The sequence below is a fragment of the Amblyomma americanum genome, chromosome 6 (assembly GCF_052857255.1).
Source record: "Amblyomma americanum isolate KBUSLIRL-KWMA chromosome 6, ASM5285725v1, whole genome shotgun sequence".
NCBI classification, from domain to species: Eukaryota; Metazoa; Arthropoda; class Arachnida; order Ixodida; family Ixodidae; genus Amblyomma; species Amblyomma americanum.
In genome coordinates this window covers 36,583,243-36,605,250 of record NC_135502.1, presented here as the reverse complement: position 1 = coordinate 36,605,250, position 22,008 = coordinate 36,583,243, and the positions used below count along the sequence as shown (strand labels likewise).

Genomic DNA, 22,008 nt, shown 5'->3' with positions numbered 1-22,008 from the left:
GCATTAAAGGCCTCAGCCACTACATCATCATATCCAATCTTCTTGCTTCTTTTAACTTCCACGAGCAATGCGTCTCAGTAAAAAAAGTATAAAATGCTCTCCGCAAAAAAAAAAAGAAGCTGTAATCGAATGCTAAAGTTACACGTGTGTAGAAGAGCACAGTGGCATTGCAGAAGAACATAGGTAATCAAATACACAAAATTAATTTAAAAACAAGCTTGCAAATAACTAAGTGTCTCTAAGTACGACCTAATGCTTGTGAAAAACAACTAGGTCTTGTGAGTTCCAGCTATTCAAACTCCCAATAATGAAATTATGGCGAGTGGACCAAAAAGTTCAAATTACTGCACGCTGATGGCACTTATAACATTAACTTCAATAAACCTTCTGGAGCAGTGAGAACTTTCTTCTAGGTACTAAAATGACTTCTTTTTCTGCCTTGTTTCGAACGCTATGAAGCAGCATAAAATCTATAACTGAATCCAGTCATACCACCTTGACATGAAACTGCAACTTGCTAATTTCATCGTGGCGACTGTAAAGGAACGACCAGGAACTAGAGGTGCTCACGAAACATTTCCTGCAATGTGTTACCAATAACCAAGACAAGGTTCTCCAATTTCTCCCACAATCGCAAATTTCTTCAACATCAAAAAATGTCGCAAAAGCAGCATTTTCACAAAGTGAATGTTAGCACACATGGAATAGTGCGCAAATTATTTCTGTTATCAGCTGCACCTTTCAACTGGTTACAGCTCGTGAAGAGGTATGCCCCATTGATCTGTGTGCTGTTAACCATACACTGCCAGTGCTGCTGGGTGAGTGATGTGGACCAACTATAGCCATTGAAGGCTATTTACGACAGCAACGGCAGCAACGGCAGCAGGACTGAGCTGCCCTTCTAAGACGCAGCTACAGAAATTGAAAACATGGAAACCGCTTCCACTTACCTCAACAATTTCAATCAATGAAACAAACATAAGGCCCAAAGGATACTGCAGGTAGGTCAGAGGTAATCCGACCATGTGATCCCTCACAGCGTTCAGAACCCGCAACAGCCGACAAGTTTCCACAAAACTGTTTGGGTTCATGGTTTGTACAAATGACTTCCCGAAGAATGCGGCCTAAAATTTGAGCAAGAGATAAGAATGTTAATAGTACTGCTGCAATTAATGAGCACGACTTTTTCATGAAAAGTGTTACTTTAAGCCCACACTGAGTTTGTCGCTGCACAATGATGTGCCAGTTGTTCCGAGCTATGTGTTAAAAGTAGAGGTGTGAAAATAATGAAAACTTTGAACAGTTTGCAAATAGTATTCACTATTCAATTCACACCGCACTTTCACTATTAAAACCTCCTGAACATTCAGGAATCACAAATTTCTTGTTCATCTGAACTCACGGCTAAACATTGCGACATTTCAAAATGGCAGTAGTATCTTGCACTTGTCACATGAGTTAAAGGGACCCAGAAAGCGGCTCTCAATAAAGTTGCGATATGTCCAGGATCTTAAAAGATGCCACTTCATAATTATCCTCCAGAAAAAATTCTATTAATGCGTTTTGTGGAAGCTGAGCTATATGCAGACAAAATTTGAACTTCCGCATCTTTGCGCCTTTCCCTCTCCTCTCGCACGCCAAAACGGCGGCGCTCCTCCACCAGCCCAATGTACCTGACCCCTCCTATACCTTCGCTGGCTGCAGCGCGTGCGGAATGGCCGCGGCCGTGGCAGCACGTGACGTCTGAAAGAATTTGGCACTGTGAACCAATGATAACCCCCGGCTGCTGACTGCACTTGCACAACGTGATGTCGTATGCCAGTTTTTTGCGCGAAAGCCCAGCACTGCGCATCACTGCGAGGCGGAAAAGCGGCAATTTTTACAAATGTATTGTAAATTTCCCGCTCGCTTTTCGAGGTCTCGTACGTGGCATGGACGCTCGGTGGCCTGCACTCTACATAGTGCAAGCATTTTAAAGCCAAGCCCAAGCACCCCTTTCTGTAGCCTTTTAACTTGCTCTTTCCCTGTAGAATTGGCTGTGAGGGATCGCACGTGACTAGTGCGATGAATGACTAACGCGCTGACAGCTATCATGAGCCACTGTGGTGCGCTTGTGGGTTGGAGCACAAAACGAAGTGCCACGCAGTACTTCGCAACCAAAAATCTGATATTCATACACCTCTAGTTAAAAGCTTTCAGAAAATGCTTCCCACAATGCACACACAAGCAGCATGCTGTCTGCTTTAGTTCAAGCTATGCACTCGTGCCTGGTTAATACGACCCCTGTTAATATGGACAACACAAATTATGGATAGTTTTATTAGAGGCTAGCTTCAACAACGTATTTACACCTCATTAACATGGAAACTTGCTGTGTGGACAATTGAGGAGGTGAAAATGCACACAGCCTATTGGGGCCCATGTGTCTTTGTCGCATTAGGGGGCTCTGAGCAAAAAGTTTATATTTCTTGATGTATTTGCATAAAAATTTTTAAGTGTATTAGAAATGATTGTGTGATTACTCTCACAAAATTTGACTGACTGATTGACGGACTGACGGACCAACCGACCAATGGACCAACTGACTGATCAACTGAGCAACTGACCTTTAAATACAGTGGCACAAGGCAAAAATAAGCTAGCAAATTGAAATAGTGCAGTTCTCCTGGGATACTCTTTCAGTGCATACCCACAAAACAAGACCAACCTAGCACAACATATACTTTGCCATTAATATACTTCTACATACACTTTTCTCAGCTCCCCTACACGTTAGAACGACAGTAGCAAGGTATGTACTGCACAGTCTTACATAGTTTCAAGCTAGCAAAGCGAACAGAGCTATTCAAGCTTTTCCAAATGGAGAGCTTACCCTGAGTAACTTCTTCTGCGTCTTGGGCTGGTACTCATGTGCAGCAGCATCAATGCACTGCTGCACAGCGACTTCCAGTTCCTTGTTCTCCATGATTGTTCTCAGGTACTCGTCAGCCTTGTAGCTTTTTTTCTGGTAAAGAAAAAGTTGTCCGTCAATTACCATAGCTTCCAAGGAATGCAAGGAACTGAAGCCCTGTCGCCAAGTGCCTTAAAGTTTATGAGTTTGTTTAAAACTAGCAAATGGGTTCTTGCCCAATGACTTTTTGAGCGCTACATTCCAGAGATGGCATTCGCATCTGGCATTGTTGCTAGACGTGCGAGTTAATTGGTGAAAAGTCAGCAGCTACTTACGTGCACATACCTACGGCAGAATATACCCCCAAAAATGGCACTACCGAATGGTGGACTCGCCAGTGTATGTTCCTGAATCAGTGTGTTAGGCCAGTCAACAAGACACCACCATTGCTTTTAAAGCTTAGCCACTGCTCAATTATTTTTTGAGCAATCTTTTACATTCACCACGCTGTTAAAGCTTTATTTTTATTACTGCAAGCAGTCAGTAGTGCATGAACGATGAAACAGAGTGCAGTTATTTTAACAACAAACCTATTCACTGATTAGTACTGAAGACAGAGCAGCATGCAGTTGTGTTTAATGGTGATGCTCACTGCTCTTTCAGTAATTTTGCCTCCATTTAAGCTTCTAGAAAGAAGTAATAGACAACTGGTAAGCCCACATACAGGTCACTTGTATATTTAATGCTTTTGTCATCGCTATACATCTCTCATTAGCTGTAAGCAATTACTGTAGTGAAAGTAAATTATACTTCAACGCCTTCTGAAATGGCAGGATTATTGTGTTACGGAATAAACAAAAGAGAGACCTTTTCTGCTCGCTAACTGCACAATGTCAAGGAACGCTGGAATACTGGCTAGCAATGATGAATATCTAGGTGAGCCTCCTGATGCTGTCCTCAAAATGCATGTGTGGCAACGACTAAATGGAGACACCACCATGCAATGCTGTATAAATGGATGTGTGGACTCCAACCTGCATTCTTGTTGCCAGACTTCATGTGCATCTGTGGCTGCACCTGCTCACAAGCATTGTCTCAAAACCTGGACAGTACAGTCAGACACTGCCATTTCTGCTCTGAAGCTCACTGAGTGCTATAAACAAGCCCGGTGTCCTTTTCGATTCATGCTTCAATTCAATGGCATCACAGAAGGGACAAAACAAGCATGAACACACTGGTGTCAATATTCACTGTAGAAGAACCACACCAAAACATTGCCTAAAAAGCACAGACCTCAAATTCCACTGAGGCCTCGACAAGGAGAGCACCAGGCTTGATGGAGCCAATCCTGAACACCTCTGTTACAACATCTGGAAGGAAACGGGGAAAAAAATATTCTTGCAGTTATACATTCTTTATGAAAGAAAGTATCTTATTCGAAACGCTTCTTAACGGAAACCCTATATGAAAACAAACAACATTATTGTAATATTAATTTTCATGGAAGGAAAACAAGTTCTAAATAAATGTGGTACAGATGTTTCAATAGCAGCTAGAATGAGTAGATACTGTATGCCGCTCTTGTGTAGCTTTTAATCACTCAGAATGCAAGTGTGGTTAAATTAAATGGCTTGAAAACTTGGATGATAATTACCTTCACAAAAGGAACAGTAAAAAAAAGATCCTTGCAAACTTGCCATAATTGCCAGTTCCAGGTGTAAATTTTAGTGGCACCAGAGAAGTTCACTGGTTCGCCAGTTTATTTTCCAATTTTAAAAGGTTGCCTCAGGAAATAGCACTGGCTGAAAAGTGCCTTTCCATGCAATTGTGCCTTTATGATTGCTTGTATCAGGCCTGCTTACAAAGATGACACACAATCTGATTAAGCTTTTATCAAAAAGGAGAAAAAAAAGTGCATTACTGTGTTTTCTCCCAAAAGCACGTGACAAGTACAAAAGTTCAACATGAACAGGTGCTCCATTCTTTCAGGTGTACTTGAACAACACTTCAGGACGCTCTGCAAGGCTTTTGTGAACATACAAAGATTTTAAACTGACACCAAGGACGAATAAAAGTTGGCCTGCATTCATAGCTGCAGTGTTCTAATCACAATGAGACCATTCTCACCAAAAATGAAGCCTTTATAAGTTGGAAAAGACCAAAAAACAAAATACGCGTGTTGCCATCACTGGCCAGTTTCGGAAGTAAAATGTGTGCATAAACACTGATTTTCTTTAGTGTGAATCCCAAAGGCTACACTACATGGCCATTCACTTCAAAATGGTGGAAATGAAAATGAAAATTGGTTTTGGGGGAAAGGAAATGGTGCAGTATCTGTCTCACATATCCCCCAACACCTGAACCCCACAGCACATAAGGGAAGGGATAAAGGAGGGAGTGAAAGAAGAAAGGAAGAAAGAGGTGCCATAGTGGAGGGCTCCGGAATAATTTCGACCACCTGGGGATCTTTAACACATCCCACAAAACACGGGCGCCTCAGCCTTCAAACGCAGCCGCTGCAGTCGGGTACGAACCTGTGAACTCCCGATCAATGCCCTAACCACTGAGCCACCAACTCGTCCTTTTCAGTAAGGACGTCACAAGTTCAAATCTTGCTACCTTTTTTTTAATCGTCAAATGCAACACCACTCTCACAGCCACATCTTTCAGCAAATAAGCACTAGTGCCATCTAGCAACAGCATTGCTATCCGTTCATGCAAGAGCCACATTTTTCCAGCACTAATGACACCTCCTAATCATCGTAGTTAACCTGTACCACAAACGTATGTGTGCATGTGAAAAAGAGAGAGAGGCAGAGACACGGTTATGCTTACTTTCTTTAACACTGAGTGCAAAAGAGGTTATTACCTGGAACTTTCTGCAACAGTTCATGGCTGAAGTTGCCAATAATGCGGGCACCATCCAGTTCCTGGACTAGATATATTGAAGTGTCGAAAGTGTAAGTGCAGAGGAGTCAAGAAAAAAAAAATTCTGCCCAGCAAGGCTGCACTCTGAGTGACGGCACACACTATAGTATAGATTTCTGGATTAATTCCAGTCACCTGATGTTCTTTAACGTGCCCCAAAATCTCAGCCCTCAAAAAAGTTTTTGCCTTTTGTATGCATGGAAATGCGACTGCTGCAGCTGGGATCGATCCTGCCAACTTGTGCACAGCAGCTGAATGCCACAGCCATGGAGCCACCCCAATGAGTCCAAGGAGTTGTGACAAACTGCATATGTACGCAACAAACAAGTTGCCTCTGGAGAGGTTTTCCAATACCTAAACATGCAAAGTTTGCTACCAAGGAAAGCCAGCTTATCTCTAACATCAATAGCTGAGACATTCTTCCTACTCACACACTAATATATGGCATATTGTAAAAAAAATAGCTGTCATCACAAGATTCTGTGCAACTAGATTCACTTTCAAGTATACCCACTAAACTAATACAACAAAACAATAGCATTGGTGATGTTATGAGAAAAAGGAAATCAAACACCAAGTTCCAAGACCCAAAATTCAAATGCAAGACAAAGGATATTTTATAAAGTCCCTGTCCATGCCAACAACAAAGACGATGTTGTTCCAATGCCCGATGACTGCTCTCCGGCCACACCTACAGAGCAAAAAATGCACATTTATGGTGTGGCCTCTATAAAATGGTAATCACACCATTTCTGTCCAGCCCATTTTGAAGGTATCAGATGCAATCATTCTAACTTATCTGTTTTCTTGATCTGAGGTCAATAAATTACCTGCAGTTGTGTGAGTGCTCAATACAACCTTTCAAGTTTAAACACCACTTTCCATTGCAACAAGAATTATATTTCTTTATTGCAAAGAAAGAAAAAAGACTTGACAAGCGAAAAAAACTGTGCCCATTCAAAATTGCCTTTTAGTATTATCATCATAAGACACTAACATTGGTACTAGCACAAATATTCGAAGTTCCAAACAGTGTAAACACAGCACAGATGTACAGGCATCTTATGACTTCTCTCAGTTGAAGTTTATTTCACAAAGAGGGTACATGAAAAAGCTTTTGGCTACACTAAGCTCTATTGAATGTGCTTCAAAAAAGTCCATTATATAATATTGGCTCACCACAAAAGTTGTTTGGGCCGAGACTTTGCTTGAGTGTCTATCTCACAATATGGTGTCTGGAACGAAGTTCAAACAGAAACATCACGAGTTAAAATTTTCAGAAAATAATCAAGCAAAATGCTGAAAAACATGTTGAAAGTAAAGCAAGTGACAGTGTAGTGCTAGCCTTATCTAGTGAATTATGTTCAGAAATTGGTCCCCCCAGGTAGATGAGGAGCCTGCCCCAAAGCAGATTGCCAGTTCATTAAAGGGGTCATGACATGGCCTACCAACAAGTCGTGCTTTTACATTGCAGCTATTAGCCACGACGTTATTATACGTGCTTAAAGCAGTAGGACTCTACGCACAATTTCAATTTGAAGCTATCAATAAAATGACAGTGCCGTCGTCTGCTGCAAAACTGCCGTGTGCATAGTCGGTGCGGAGCAGAGCGCGCACCTACTTGAGTGTGGCCATGGCACATTGTGATGAAGTCGCTGAGACTGGGCAGAAGTTAGACAGAACAGAGGACACAGGCCTTTGTCTCCCTCCAACTCCCCCCTTCATCCCACCGCAACCCAAGCCAGAACAACGAACAACTCAATCCCCTTTACTCCCTATGCGCAGTTCAGTCGTAAGCAAGTACGTGACTGTCAGTCTATGTCGTCATGAACCATGAGCGCACCAGTGTTGCCTAACTGCCACACAGTTCAGGACAACTTTTAAAAATTCAATTACAAATTACTCGCAGCACCAAATGAGCTCATATTTTGTCCAGTTGCTCCGAGATGTATAGTGAACAGCATGCAATAAACAGCTTGAGTCTGAAAAATGGTGTCATGACCCCTTTAACTGAAGAAAGACTCTCTTCAAGGTGTACACAAAGAGAGCCTCATAGCATGAATGAAAGAGCAACGTCAACTACTAGACTGCTGTGTGATCAACGTGGAACTACTGCTACTCACCCATGCCTCAATACCTGTGATTTTCTTTATCTACGCCTTTGCCAATTTTCCCATGTGAGAACATACATAGTTAAGACACAAATTCCACCACAACATGAGATTTATGCAAAACTTCTTAGATCGGTACACTGCACGCAAGCAAATATACTACACCTGCATGAAAATTCCACATCAGGACAAGTGTGAGCATATGAGCAGACAAGACTGCATGAAGATGAAGCACCAATGAAAGCGACTGCACTGATGACCACCTTTTGGTCACCTACTGTTGTATTAGACTATGGGACATTCTTCAAAGCAGCTGTACAGTTAGAGTCTTTGTGCAGGAAATAACGACCATAAGAAATTGGACAACTGTGTGGGGACAGTTACCATTCCAGCAACCAGAAACGCCTGCACTACTTCTAGAGCCAGCACAGGAAACAGCAACAGACAAGAACCAGAGATAACGGATGAAGCGGTCAACTTACAACTTCATGCCAGCCCACAAAATGCTCCGAGCAGCACGAGCTGTCTTTGACGGGCACATGGTATCTAGGACTGGGGGCTGCATGCAAAAGGCTCAACTACCTATCACTTTATGTAATACCGTATAATCTCATGTAAGGGCTGCAACCCAGTTTTGGTCTAGATAATTCAGAAAGAAAAATATGGTTATATGTTTATTTTAAAAAGAAATTCAGGCATAGGCCACACCTTCAAAATTCACACCCGAATTAAAAATGGCGGCTTCGATACCAGTCTATACGGTAAAGTTTAATGCTACTAAAATTAATGTACCTGCCAGCAGTGAGGGCATGAATTCATTTAGGGTAGCTTCTGCCCTTCATAAGCTTGTTCCACTTTATTTTTTTGAAAAAGCTACTGACAACATATTAGTTTGCACTCTTTATGTGCATGACGTGCTAGTATAAAATGAAGGATTTGCACTGCTTGCTATTGCAGCGATGTAGAACCAACAATCACCTTTAGGTCACTGGTCCCTGCCCACAGATGTCCATTGTCCAGAAAGAGAGCAATGTTTGCGTAGTCGAAGGACACCGCCATTTCAATCACAGCATTGAAAGGAGCCTTGATAGGTGGCGCCTAAAAGGAAATGGGATTGAAAATTTCCAATTCAAAACATCTTTAGGCTACTGCAATAAAGCGTCTTTAGATGATGTTGATTCAAAGCACACTTCTTGAGTGGACACAAACATGTCACCAGGAAACTGCAAGCAGACCTCTAAGGAGCATCTTGTGCTGCTTCTTGGGTCCAGTATATAAATTTTGTCGTCTTTGGCAGCGACAACTTTGGTACTCGAGTCATCCAGGATGGCAGTCCAGCTGCTGGGAGGCGCATCCAAACCTGTTCCAATGTAAGAAAAAAACTTCGTAAGCTTGAGAAAAATAATATAAAAAACTAACTGGTTATACAGTTCTGGCACTTCTGACGAATGCACACTTCCTCAGCTGCTCACACTGTTTCAACAAACCTTACAAACGAAGGAAGATTTACCTGTAAACCTGAAGCCGTACCCCACCTGTTTTAATATTAAGAGTAATCAGGGAGTCTTAAAGGGACTATGCAATAAATTAATCGAGATTACGTAAAGCAGACGAGAGATAGGCATTTCATCACTCATCACCCAAATGCAAGAGTTTTTAAGCTAGCATCAACAACAACAAAGATATAGGCGATTAAAAATTACGCTCCTCCTCTCCCCCCTCAACTCGTACATGCGGGGCACCAGAAAAAAATAAAGAACAGCTCTGGGACTGGGCCCCGCCCATGAATACGTCATCCGCTGACGTTCCTTTTGCAACTTCCAGTTGTCGCTCCTAGCACCCCAGCAGCAGCATCGGCGGCGTAATTGCAGCGCGCGTCGGGTTTCTTTGCTTGTCGTCTGTTGTAGTTAGCAGTAATAGACCCGGACCTCGAGGCGCGACTGCTCGCTTTTACGGCCGCGATGAGCATCGAGCCCTATGCGTTCACGCAGTACCAGCTGAACGCCAGCGACGACAGTAGCGACTCGGCGAGCCACTGCGAGTGGCTCCGGAACTCCTGACAGAAGGAAGCGGCAGAGGAAAGTTGAAACCATATGCGCGAAGGCAATGCCCTGGCTCGCGCTTGCCCGAGAGGGTCGCGCGGCGGTACGAGCAGACGATTTTCACGGCTACCGGAAGTGTGCCCGTGACGTCGAGGCTGCCGTGGCTCCAGCGAATGACAGCGTGTGGTGGCCTGGTGACGTCATGGGTATAGTGACGTCTTTTTTCACAATTTTACTTTCAAAATCGGTCACTACGAGCACACCAATCGGCCCACGAATTTTAAAAAACACGGTTTTTAAAAATTCATAATAAATTGCTAGCTCAGTTCCAAAGACTCATGCTTGGTGTGATTGCTTCTTAGTATCATTTCTAAGCATTGAAAACATTTACAAGCAACTTTTTATTCATTGCATAGTCCCTTTAAGTGTTAGGAGGAACGTGACATCAAGTTGTCATTCAGGTGAATACGAACTCAGGGCTTGAATGGTTATGAATGCCTAGCTTTTTCTTCTTTTTTTAAAATTCACTGCGCTGGTAAGAGCCAAGGAGCTAGCAACACTGAATTAAACTTTGGAACATGAAACTTTGGAACATACCACGTTGCAGAACCAATTATGTACCCTACATCAGATGCTTCGATTCAGGATTCCCCAATTACTAAATAGTTTGCGTTTGTCTTTGAACTAACCAGCAGTTATAAATGCGTCATTAATTTATTTCTTCTCAATTCTTTATCGATTAGCTTGTATGCATGTGAGTTTATGATGTATCCTTGTTCCTTGTAGATTATTATATGCGTTTTTGCAATGCATTTTGCCTATATGTATTGCAAGCATTTTGCAGGTGAATTTGAATGCATTTTTTGATCTTGTCCTTGCCCTTGTAAGTTTTAGGCTGTTCGTCTGCATTTGCAGCTGCATTTTCCGTGTATTTTTACAACTGCGTTTTGCAATGTTCATCAGATATGGCAAATTATATTTGTGTTACTGGCGTCAGTCATATCCCACTGCTATGAAGGATGAAAATATTGGCTGCTGCAGCTGCCTGGCAATGGTGCGTAGCCCCAGTCAGGCCTTTACTTTGGATTTTTGGCTGTGTCTCCCTTCAACACTGTTTTGTTATTGATAAAATGTTGAATAAAGAATAAAAAAGAATTAACTTCAGAGATAAAGGCATGCATCACAGCTGGCTTCCGTGAATGGGATGAATACTCAAACCATAAAAAATGATGTAGAATAAGAACAGCGACAACTGAAATCGATGTCCTACCAGGTATGTCTCCGAGCTGCCACGTCTTGTAGCTGGCAATGTTCTCGACAAGGAAGAACTTGTAGGATCGTGTAAGGATAACCACACCAGTCCTCTTGTTGGTAGAAAACACTCGGGCCTCCAAGACACCAGCATCTTTAGGAACCTGCAGAAATAAATCAGTGAGAGAGCGAGAAAAAGGGGTTTGAGCCTGAATTATCGACAGCCAAGTATTTTTCGTGCAAGTTCATATACAGGGCATGCGCAAAAAGTATCCGGATTACAGCAATGAACAAATATTACACACAATAAAAGTTTGTTAATTCTAACTTCAAGGGACCGGAAAAAAACGTTCTAATTATCAAATTACCCTGAAAAAATTGCCAGGAACTGCTTGCCTCATGGTAAATTTATTCGGTGAGAGACTATGCTATGGTCAACTGCTTTTGATATGGAAACAGCATGACAGTGACTGTTTTTCACATTTCCATCAATGCTTTAACACGTTCACATTGCTGGGGGTGTCGAAGCAGAACAGCCCCAAAATTTAGAGGGTATCTGCGGCATCCTTCACGCTGTGAAATGGTAGGTGTCGAGCCCCCTCACAAGCAACTGCGTAGTGCGTGAGGAAAATTCACTGCACAAAGAGTGACCGGAACGTATTGATGACAGCACTGTTTTGGCACAATGGAATGGAAAAACCATGAGGACGGAAGTGAGCGAAACGTGCAGCGGCTCCATTCAGCACTCTAAACAGCGCACAGCTGGGCTGGGTTGGCTGGCGGATGCTCAATCGCTAGCCGCCATCATTGCGGACTTGTGTGAGGCTCAGGAAAGTGAAACACAAACTAAGCTTTCAGACTATTCTTAAAGATGGAACTGTCTGTTTTTCTTCATGCCTGCCATTTTGTGCACACCATAGGTTCATGGGCATTTCTGCAGCATGAAATTCAGATTTGAGTCGGACTACAGTAGAATCTCGGTGATATACCCAGTTGATATGAATTCGCGAAATTCCCCGGCCAGAGTGCATTGTGTACGATGTGCGGAATTTCGGATGTTCTGTGGGGACCTGCCCTGCTGTCCCCTGCTTTTGCTTTCCCACGAGGCACCGTGCAGCAGCAGCCTCGCCTAGAGGAGGAACACATTCCCTTGTCAGTTACATTAACTAGCAAGAGAGGGCGCCAGCGTCGCAGCGCGAGAGAATGCTTGCAGCTCGCGCGCGGGAGAGGGGATGAGGGGCTTCGGCTGGGATCGTCGGCACGTGCGACACGTCCACTCGCGGCTCCGCTCTTTGCCAGCGGGGGAGGAAGCGACGGGGAGACCCGCTCCCGTATCTCGTCCTGTCCGGCCTTCGGACTATCCCTTGCCCTAGAGCGGGCGAAAATTCGCTCGTAACCTTGCTGGTGAGTCGGACAACCTCGATTCCTCAGCGTATTTTGCTGCTAGCTGGCGTTATTGTTGCTGTAGCAATAAATGCCTGTTTGTGTCAGCAAGTGTCGTTCCTTTATTCCCTCAGAGCAAGGCCCGCCGTGGTCGGCGAGATCTCGGTAGCGTATGCGACCACGGGGTGGGGTCTGGCGGTTTTTAACCGTGTCAGCCGCGGTTAAACGGGGAGAAACTATTTATCTCCCCAAGGCAACCCCACATCTGGCAGCCCAACATGGGGCCTGCTCTTGGAACACTGGATGACTGTCAGTTCGGTTCGAGGAACGCTCATTGTTTGGACTTGACAAGTGCTAGGCCTAGAGTGAATTTTGATCACTAGGACCCGCGGCATGCTTTTTTGAGTGCGAGGTGTATTGCGCTGCAGCATGTTTGAACTTTTCGACATGCTCAGCACATTTTTAATTAAGATTTTCCTGGAGTTTCTTCATGAGAGTCACTTGGTCCGCATCGAGAGAGCGCGAGGCCTAGCGCCCGCGGAGTTGCCGAGCCCGAAGCGAGTGAGTACGGAAGCCGCGTGGGTGGTCCGAGTTTCTGTATATACTTTCTCTACTGTCTCTTTTTCGACTCTGGGAGTCGCAGCTCCGGGAGCCGGGTGGCCTGAGGCCACGGGTGCCGCTACGAGCTCGCTAGTATTGCAGCTCGGCACCGGGAGCTCTGACACGGTCCGATACGATGGGCGCGGACCGCTCAGAAGCTGCTTCGTGCAGTGAGAGGGGTAGGACCACCCCACAAAGCTGAGGTCTCCTCGCGGCTGCGTGCACGTAACTTGTTTCGCGTCTTTGTTGTGGTCACGGTCGTTGTCAGTGGTAGTCAGGCCTAATGCTTTTCGGAGCTGCCTGCCCCATGTCAGAAGAGGCACGACCACCAGACCGTGGTGTTGAGAGGGGGCGCACTTTGCTGCCCACCTGTTTTTTTTGTAACCTCGCACGAACTGAGCAGTCTCGTTCAACTCAAGAAAGGGCTTTGTTCACTCGAACTTTGTGTTTGCACAGCCGCCCGACACGTTTTGCTAGGGAGTTAGACATTGTGCCACGAGGCCCTTGCGAATGCCGTTTCCCCTCCCGTGAACTTTGTTAAAGGCACGCCGAGAGCGTTTCGGCAATTTTGCAGATCCGGTGGAGCCACCCAGGCTTGCTGTCCGGTGCACATCGTCTCGCTGCCACCTGCTGCGATGGAGCGGCCTGTATCCTGTTCGCCGCATCCCTCCGGGGCAGCTGTGGCGAGACCAGGCAGCAGTCACCTCTGGCTGCTGCTGCCCAGGTGACTACTGCAGAATCCTGGCCTGCAGTTTTCCCGCCGGCCTTCAATTCGCGGGCCTGCAGACACGGTAGTCCGCGGGCCATGCGAGTTGTCTCAGTGGAGACGATACCTTCACGCCGCCTTTGGAACACCGCAGAAGTCTGCGTGGACGCTGACGGCGTGACCTCCGCTGCAAGACATGCCTCAGGAGACTCCTCCATAGCATGTACTTTCAGGCGCGTGGGTCTATTTAAGGTTGGGGGGATGTAGGGACCTGCCCTGCAGTCCCGTGTTTGCTTTCCCGCGAGGCACCGTGCAGCAGCAGCCTCGCCTCGAGGAGGAACACACTCCCTTGCTTGTCAGTTACATTAAATAGCAAGAGAGGGCGCCAGCATTGCAGCGCGAGAGACTGTTTGCAGCTCACGCGCGGGAGAGAGGATGAGGGGCTTTGGCTGGGATCATCAGCACAAGCGGACGTGTCGCTCGCGGCTCCACTCTTCGCCAGCGGGGCGAGGAAGTGACGGGGAGACCCGCTCCCGTATCTCGTCTCATCCGGCCTTTGGAGTATCCCTTGCCCTAGAGCGGGCGAAAATTCGCTCGTAACCTTGCTGGTGAGTTGGACAACCTCGAATCCTCAGCGTATTTTGTTGCTAGCTGGCTTATTGTTACTGTAGCAATAAATGCCTGTTTGCGTCAGCCAATGTGTCGTTCCTTTGTTCCCTCAGAGCAAGGCCCGCTGTGGTCAGCGAGTGCACGGTAGCGTACGCGATCACGGGGTGGGGTCTGGTGGTTTTGAACCGTGTCAGCCGCGATTAAGCAGGGAGAAACTATCTCCCCTAGGCAACCCCCCAGTTTCGAACTCTCCCTCACCTCTACGGATGATACGTATGCGTGAGCTGCGAACGTATCCTTGAGCACCAAAAGCGCTGCCCGCACATCACGAACGTCGCATCGCTAATCGTGGTGGCGGTGCGCGGCCCGCACATCGCCGAAGCTGCTGTCGCTAATCGTGCGGTATGCACCGCGAGTAGCGAGCTGTGGCCGCACAGCAGTGAATAAATCTCGTCAGCCGTAAACAGGTCTGTGTGAATGCATTTTTCATGCTTCTGCATACGAATTTTGTTCGTTTGGATGATACAAAATTTCGGATGATACGAATTTTTTCGCAACCACGTGAGATTTGTATCACCGAGATTCTGATGTATTTTGATGCTTGCTTGCTGTGCTAGTCGCACATGAGTGCGACCTTCCTTCAGGAAGCTGCTCAAATTAACCGATGCGAGACGCATAGCGCCCGAATCAGCAAGCGTTCAATGCCATAAATGTACATGAACGGTGGCTGGGACCACGTCGGCTGTTCGAATTATCCGGATTTTCGAATTATGGGGGGGTGAAATTAACAAGCTTTTCCTGTATACAAAAAAATCACTATTTTGGCCACTTAGAAGTGTTCAAAATAGCATTCTTTCTTCTTCGACACATTGTTTCCAGTGCTTCTGTCATACACAGCATGCCCAGTGGAAGTCTGCAACCACAATCCTTTTCAGGAACTACATTGAAGCCGCTTGAACTCTTTCTGCCTTTCTGAAATAGTGTCCTTTGAGGCTTCGTTCTACCTGAGGGAAGAGAAAGAAGTCTGGTGGGGTCAGGTCTGGATTGTAGGGAGGGTGATCAGCGTTGGCACGAATAACTCCGCCAGAAACTCCCTTTCGTGTAACAACGTGTGACTCAGTTCATTGTCATGGTGGAGAATCCAGGTATCAGCGATTTCTCTTCACACATGACACACCCTTAACCTCAACCTCTAGAGTACTTTCACACAAAATTGAGCATCCACTACTTGTCCACAATCATTCTCACATTTACTTGTCGATCCAAGTCCAAAAGTTCCTTTGCTCTTGCCATATTTTAATGTGATAGCATTAGACTTCATATCATGCAATTTCGCATCCTGCGCCTGTCACAAAAGTCCCTGACTGGTTGAGAAGGCAATGATGTCACAACGTCACGTGACCTTGTTAAGGTCACCACAACCTGCCCACTGGGTTGGGAGCTACCTGCCCACCATAGCAAGTTGGTCAGTGATATGATCATGCAGACAACGTTTTATATGTGTTGAAAGAACTGACGCAGACATACAAACATGTGGCAGCAAAGTTGCTTCTAATACTCTAGCATTCCACTCTTAAGGTAGTGTAAGCGCCTCCATGATTTTTTTTTCTTCATTATAGATTTTTGATGGGATTTCCTGCACATTGCTTGTCTTTGATATCCTCCAGTCCCTCTTTAAACTTCTTGCGCCAGTCAAGAACTAGTGCTTTTGACATGTGTCCTCCTCATAAGCTTGACGAATCATGGCAAGAGTCTCAGCACTGGATTTGTTAAGTTTCACGTAGAACTCTATTGCGTACCACTGTTTAATAGTGTGCTGCATCGCAATTCCCGACACTGCGATGAAAAAAACTGCTCACTATGGCCGTGATCTGATTCACACACTGCAAAGTCTGGGAGGAAACTGAGCTGGGTCACTTCACACAACTATGATCCGAACGTCACCGCCTAGAGAGACCCCCTAGTACTTCGTCCCCTTCACAAGGAAAAATCAGTCCGGATACTTTTTAGACACCATGTAGTTGGATTTAGGAAAGACTGTGACCCCGCCTCCTGAACCAGAAACTCTGAGAAAACTGAAAAGATCGCTATTTTTCCTTTCAAGAACTGGCTTGCATGCGGCTGCAGTGATGACGTGTGCATTGCACCAACGTTATGCGCACTACCGTAACTGCTGTTGTCTAAATTTTAGTAATGACTGGTGCTCTCGATATATCCACATATGAATGAAGGCTGTACACAAGAACCGCTAAGAGTGCTTGTGTGGTGGGAGTGGCATAGGTCTCCCCATACTATAATCCTCACCTGGCCCATGGTGAAAGTTGTCTGCACTCTTCCCTGCAAGGTGTACTCAGTGATGGCACCGTCTCTTTGAACAACGACCAGGCTCTCCACGTTCGACCAGCCCATGGCCACGATAGCCCCGGTGTCATGCTGAAATGATTTCAGCACCTCTTGAACACAACTTGTTTGAAAATTCCTGAGCGGAGGATTTGACCTCACCCATTGAAGTGAACACAATAAATGGAAAAATATAATGCATACCGGCTGCTGCTATTAAATAAACTGTGCAGTATACCTGATAGCCGGTATTGAGAATTCATGTGAATTGGATCACAGGATAGTAAAACTGCTCCATAAAATAACTGAAATACGCAAGAAATACATAACTGAAAAACGCAAGATTCCTTGTCTGCAATATTGTTCTTTGTGCAGGCCAGAACCAACATTTATTTATTATTTCTTTATTGTCATTCCAGGTGCATCTCCAATACACGTCACAAAAGTCGCATTGTTCTCCTGTTTAGAATGTATAAATCCACATCAACAACCACTGGATTATGTTCGCCTCAAGAAAAGAGCCGCTCCCAATGCCCCCAGATTATCTCTGCCTTGTGGCAGCCGCAGCCACCATATCCAAGCAAACTTCCTTATCTCCCCACCTAAATGCAGCTACGTTTAGCTTCCCATAAAATCCACTTTGTCACCATTACAACCTATCGATTACCTGTTTGCCATATTAGACGTTCCACCAAAGCCCATCTTTACTTCTTTTTAAACTTCTACTGCCTAATGTCACAAATTCGTCACAAACCATCTGCAAGCTTTTTACAACCTTTGTCCGTAAAGTTTCGTGACCGTGTCCATTAAAAAAAATGCGTTTAACATTGAAATCATTTGTGCAGCACCCCTTCGAAATAGTCTCCTTTGCAGTCTATACACAGCTTCTAACGCTTCTTGAGGTCTTGGAAACAGTTGGTAAACGCTTCTTTTGGCAGTTTGGCAGGGCTGTCAGCCCCTTTGTCGTGGCGTCTTGAATGGCCTCCAAGCTCCCCATCCAGCGAACTTTTAGAGCTCTTTTCACACGAGAAAACAGGAAAAAATAGCATGGGGAGAGGTCAGGCGAGTATGGCGGATGGGGAAGTACAGTAATTCTGTGCTTGGCGAGAAATTTTGTCACGCTGACAGCAGTGTGCGGCCTTGCGTTATCGTGGAGAAGGCTCCATTGTCCAGATGCCCATAAGTCAGAGCGACGGCGTCGCAGTGCATCACGCATGTGTTGGAGCACGCGAATATAAAACTCCTGATTTACTGTCTGCCCCTGTGGGATAGAACTCGTGGTGTATGACACCTCTGGCATCGAAAATCTATCAGCATTGTATTTGTTTTGGCCTTCTGTCACCGCACCTTTCTCGACATCTGAGAGCTTGTGGACCGCCATTCGGCACTCTGCCTCTTTGTTTGAGGATCGTATTGAAAACACCATGTTTCATCTTCAGCAATGATGTTGTCGACGAATGCAGCATCCTTCTCTGCTTCGGAGAGCAAATCAGCGCTCACTGATGCCTGCGTGCCCTTCTTGTCTTGTGTGAGGGAGTGCGGCACAAGACTGGCATTCAGCTTTCGTTTCCCCAAGTTCTCACGCAAAATTTAGTGGCATGTCTTATTAATGTCGAGAGCATCTGATAGCATGCGGGCTGTAATGGTGCGGTCTTGCTGTACGTTTTCCCTGATCCGAGCCACGTTGTTTTCATTCCGTGAGGTTGAAGGGCGCCCCCGACTTGTGTCGTCTTCAGACGTTCTCCCCGAAACGAACCTCTTGTGCCACTTGAAAACTCGCGCCCGCGATAATGTCTTCGTTGCCGTATGCATCTTGAAGGAGCTCATATGTCTGTGTGGCTGGCTGTCTTGCCAAGGTTCACACAGAATTTTATGTTTACACGCTGTTCGAGGTGGACGTCCATCTTTTCACATTCACTCACAGTAGAATGCGCAGACGACTACTGACAACGTATTACTCTACATGTAGTGCCATCTAGCGGCTGCCACAGCAATTAACATAAATAGCTCAGGTTAGCCCGAAAAGATGACGCTACACATACACACCAACATTTGTTTTGGGGAATCATTTTTAGAGAAGAAAATAAATCGGTCTCGAAACTTTATGGACAAAGGTTGTATTCATTACAACATAAAACTTGCACGCAAATATTGATGTCAACATGCTCCCAGAAGTCATCCCTATCAAAACATTTGGCGCCCCTGTGAGCAAGCTGTACGAAGAAAACGGGAGCGCCGAATATGCAACTTCCAGATAGCACTTAACAATTTCTCATCTCTCACTTTAGGCAAATGTTGCGGGGAAAATAAGAAGTCATTTCCTGGATAAAAAAATGTCTGCTGTCTCTGGGCCTTCGAGTTGATTTGAGGGCTTCAATTTGGCCTTTCACACAATTTGAACTAGCTGCACAAAATGGACCAAATACTAAATGTTGCTAAGTGGTGACGTACTGATTTCTCAAATTTTAGTAGTTTTTTTTTATGGAAGCCTTAGCGTTTTGCCTCCATAAAAACGCAGTCGCTGCGGTTCGAACCCGACCGCGATGGCTGCGTTTTTATGGAGGCAAAACGCGAAGGTGCCCGTGTGCTGTGCGATGTCAGTGCACATTAAAGATCCCCAGGTGGTCGAAATTATTCCAGAGACCTCCACTACGGCACCTCTCTTCCTTTCTTCTTTCATTCCCTCCTTTATCCCTTCCCTTAGGGCACAGTTCAGGTGTCCGATATATGAGACAGATACTGCGCCATTTCCTTTCCCCCAAAACCCATTATTATTATTATTATCACCACCATTAGTAGTAGTAGTAGTAGTGCTAACAAGTTTTGATATTGGCTTTTGAATGGGTGTACATTAGAAAGCATAATGTGGAGGTAATGATTTTTTTTTTCAGCGATTCCTTCATAATTTTGGAATTAAAAGGTTAATTGCCACTACGATATTAAATCAGGTTTGTTGTCCATTTTCATGTTTCTCCCTCGATTTCTCTCAAGGTTACCCCTCTCATTTTCCTTTCCATGGTGCACTTTGGTATCTTAAATTTATTACCAAGCTTTTTCATTAGCCTCCAGGTTCCGGCTTCACAGGAGTGTACTGGTAAGACGCAATGGTCATGTACCTTTTCTTAAAGGATATTTTTTTTTTTATTCGAAAATGAAACTGAGCACAATTCAATATGTACAATAATAACTGGACCCATAGCCAGGGGCTAGTTTCGGGTCCAACACAATACAATACAACATATTTGCAGCACGCGGAAACGAACATTTCTATTCCTAAAATGAAAATTAGAACGGTTTATGGGGTTTAACGTCCCAAAGTGACTCAACTCATGAGACACGCAGTAGTGGAAAGCTCCGGATAATTTTGACCACTTGGGGCTCTTTATAGTGCACTAACATAGCAGAGTACACGGGCCTCTAGCCTTCCATAAAAATGCGACCACCATGGCCAGGATCGAACCCGTATGTTTCGGGTCAGCAGCCGAGCGTCATAATTTTTGAGCCAACGCGGCGGCTTTAAGAATATTAGTAAGGTCCCGTTTGTAACTTGACTCTAAACCACATTTACCATCCATGTAATTTCTTTCTCATTGCCTGGAACAGCAGTCAGAACTTGGCCTGGATCGACATACTTCTTTATTACTTTCAATAACTTGATACCTGCTGTAAACTGTTGCTCCCTTTCCACACTGTTTAACAGTTTTTCGGATGTTAAGCTTTAAGTCTACCATTTCACTTTACATAAACAATGTATTTATTCATCTTGCCCACTGCGGCGACTCAGTGCCTACGGTGTTGACATGCTAAGAATGACGTAAAAAATATAGAGCAAATAAGACAAACACTGATGAGAAAGACATTGCTTGAAAGTCCGCACTTGTACGTCTCATGTCTTTTTCATCTGTTTTGTTTTGATATATGCTACATTTTTTACACCATGCCACATCAACTCACTCAAACTGCAATATTAGCCAGCTAGCCTCAAGTTTACTGGCTTGATCTTCATTGCAGTGACAGTATTTCAATAAATGTGAAATGTAAAAACGCCTATGCGATCTTGGTGCATATTAAAGAACACCAGGAGACTTAATCCCAGGCCCTTGGCATATAAAAAAGGCAATCAACCCATTAAGATATTATTCAGCCATCCGCACCTAGAGCCGGATAACTCAATTTGGCATGATGGAACAGTCAGAACTTAATTATATTAACATAGTCATTGAAAGGAATTATCTGTAAATATTAATGAAGAGAAAAGATGGCTTCTCATGTAAGCTGCCTCAAGTACACCTGACTAGAAAGAAGCAACACACAGAAGTGTTATTATTTGATACATATTTGCCAACAGTGGTTCATGTTTTTACAATGCTCAGATGAACTAGCAAGTGACACCTTCATAACTGCATGGTGCTGCTTAGGCAGCCACATTGGCATCTTATCTTTATGTGTCATATGTTTGGCTTCCTGACCGCCTGAATCATTTCTGCTGCGACCACCTGTTTGTGGAGACATAAGGTACAAACACTGCTTGATTATACATGTCTACCACCCTGCAAGCTGTTACATTTAGCAACATCTGAGGCAAGCTTTGCATCCAACCAGTGAAGCATGGAGCAGAAGTTTTAGAGAGCAATATGTGGGTGAAAAAAAAAAAAAAAATGCCTCTAGACAGACGAACCCAATACATATGAAAACTTGAAATGTCTGCAATCCGGCCAAAACAAAGCAAGCACAACGGTGTCCACTGACAGGCATGCCTACCTTAATATTACCCAGTGTTTTTCCACTAGCTGAGAAGAGGTGTATGAGGCACCCACTGCCCAGCTTGATCCGGGCGGCTTTGCAGTCATCTCTTATGAGGGCTAAAGAAAAGACAGCCGCACATGTTATTTTCCATCAGCTGTTGTCATGGGACCACTCTCGGAAAGGAACGAGTTTTTTTCTCGTTCGTATTTTTCTCACGGGAACGGCACTCACCGATTGGTCCCCCGAATGGAGCTGCGGCGACAATGAAATCTGACAGTTCAAGGTTCTGTGCTTGCCAGTCCATCGAATAGAGCTCAAATTTCCTGCGGCGAAAGTTAATTGAGCAAGGCAAATCAATAATGTGCTAAAGCGTCACAAGTTGCAGCTGATGCTCCTTGCACA

The 22,008-nt window shown here is 44.8% G+C and overlaps 1 protein-coding gene across 1 annotated transcript in view; it reads right to left on the bottom strand.

Moving 5' to 3' along the window:
- Positions 1-22,008, bottom strand: part of LOC144136611 (vacuolar protein sorting-associated protein 16 homolog) — a 46,560-nt gene that overhangs the window by 23,927 nt on the left and 625 nt on the right. The window contains exons 2-13 of the mRNA XM_077669093.1: positions 21,838-21,929; positions 21,622-21,722; positions 16,825-16,953; positions 11,242-11,386; positions 9,165-9,289; positions 8,908-9,027; positions 6,998-7,053; positions 6,435-6,509; positions 5,760-5,854; positions 4,184-4,260; positions 2,873-3,004; positions 997-1,124 (exon numbers count right to left, since the gene is read on the bottom strand). Of these exons, the coding sequence (XP_077525219.1) occupies positions 997-1,124; positions 2,873-3,004; positions 4,184-4,260; positions 5,760-5,854; positions 6,435-6,509; positions 6,998-7,053; positions 8,908-9,027; positions 9,165-9,289; positions 11,242-11,386; positions 16,825-16,953; positions 21,622-21,722; positions 21,838-21,929 (1,275 nt within the window). The remainder of the gene's footprint in view (positions 1-996; positions 1,125-2,872; positions 3,005-4,183; positions 4,261-5,759; positions 5,855-6,434; positions 6,510-6,997; positions 7,054-8,907; positions 9,028-9,164; positions 9,290-11,241; positions 11,387-16,824; positions 16,954-21,621; positions 21,723-21,837; positions 21,930-22,008) is intronic.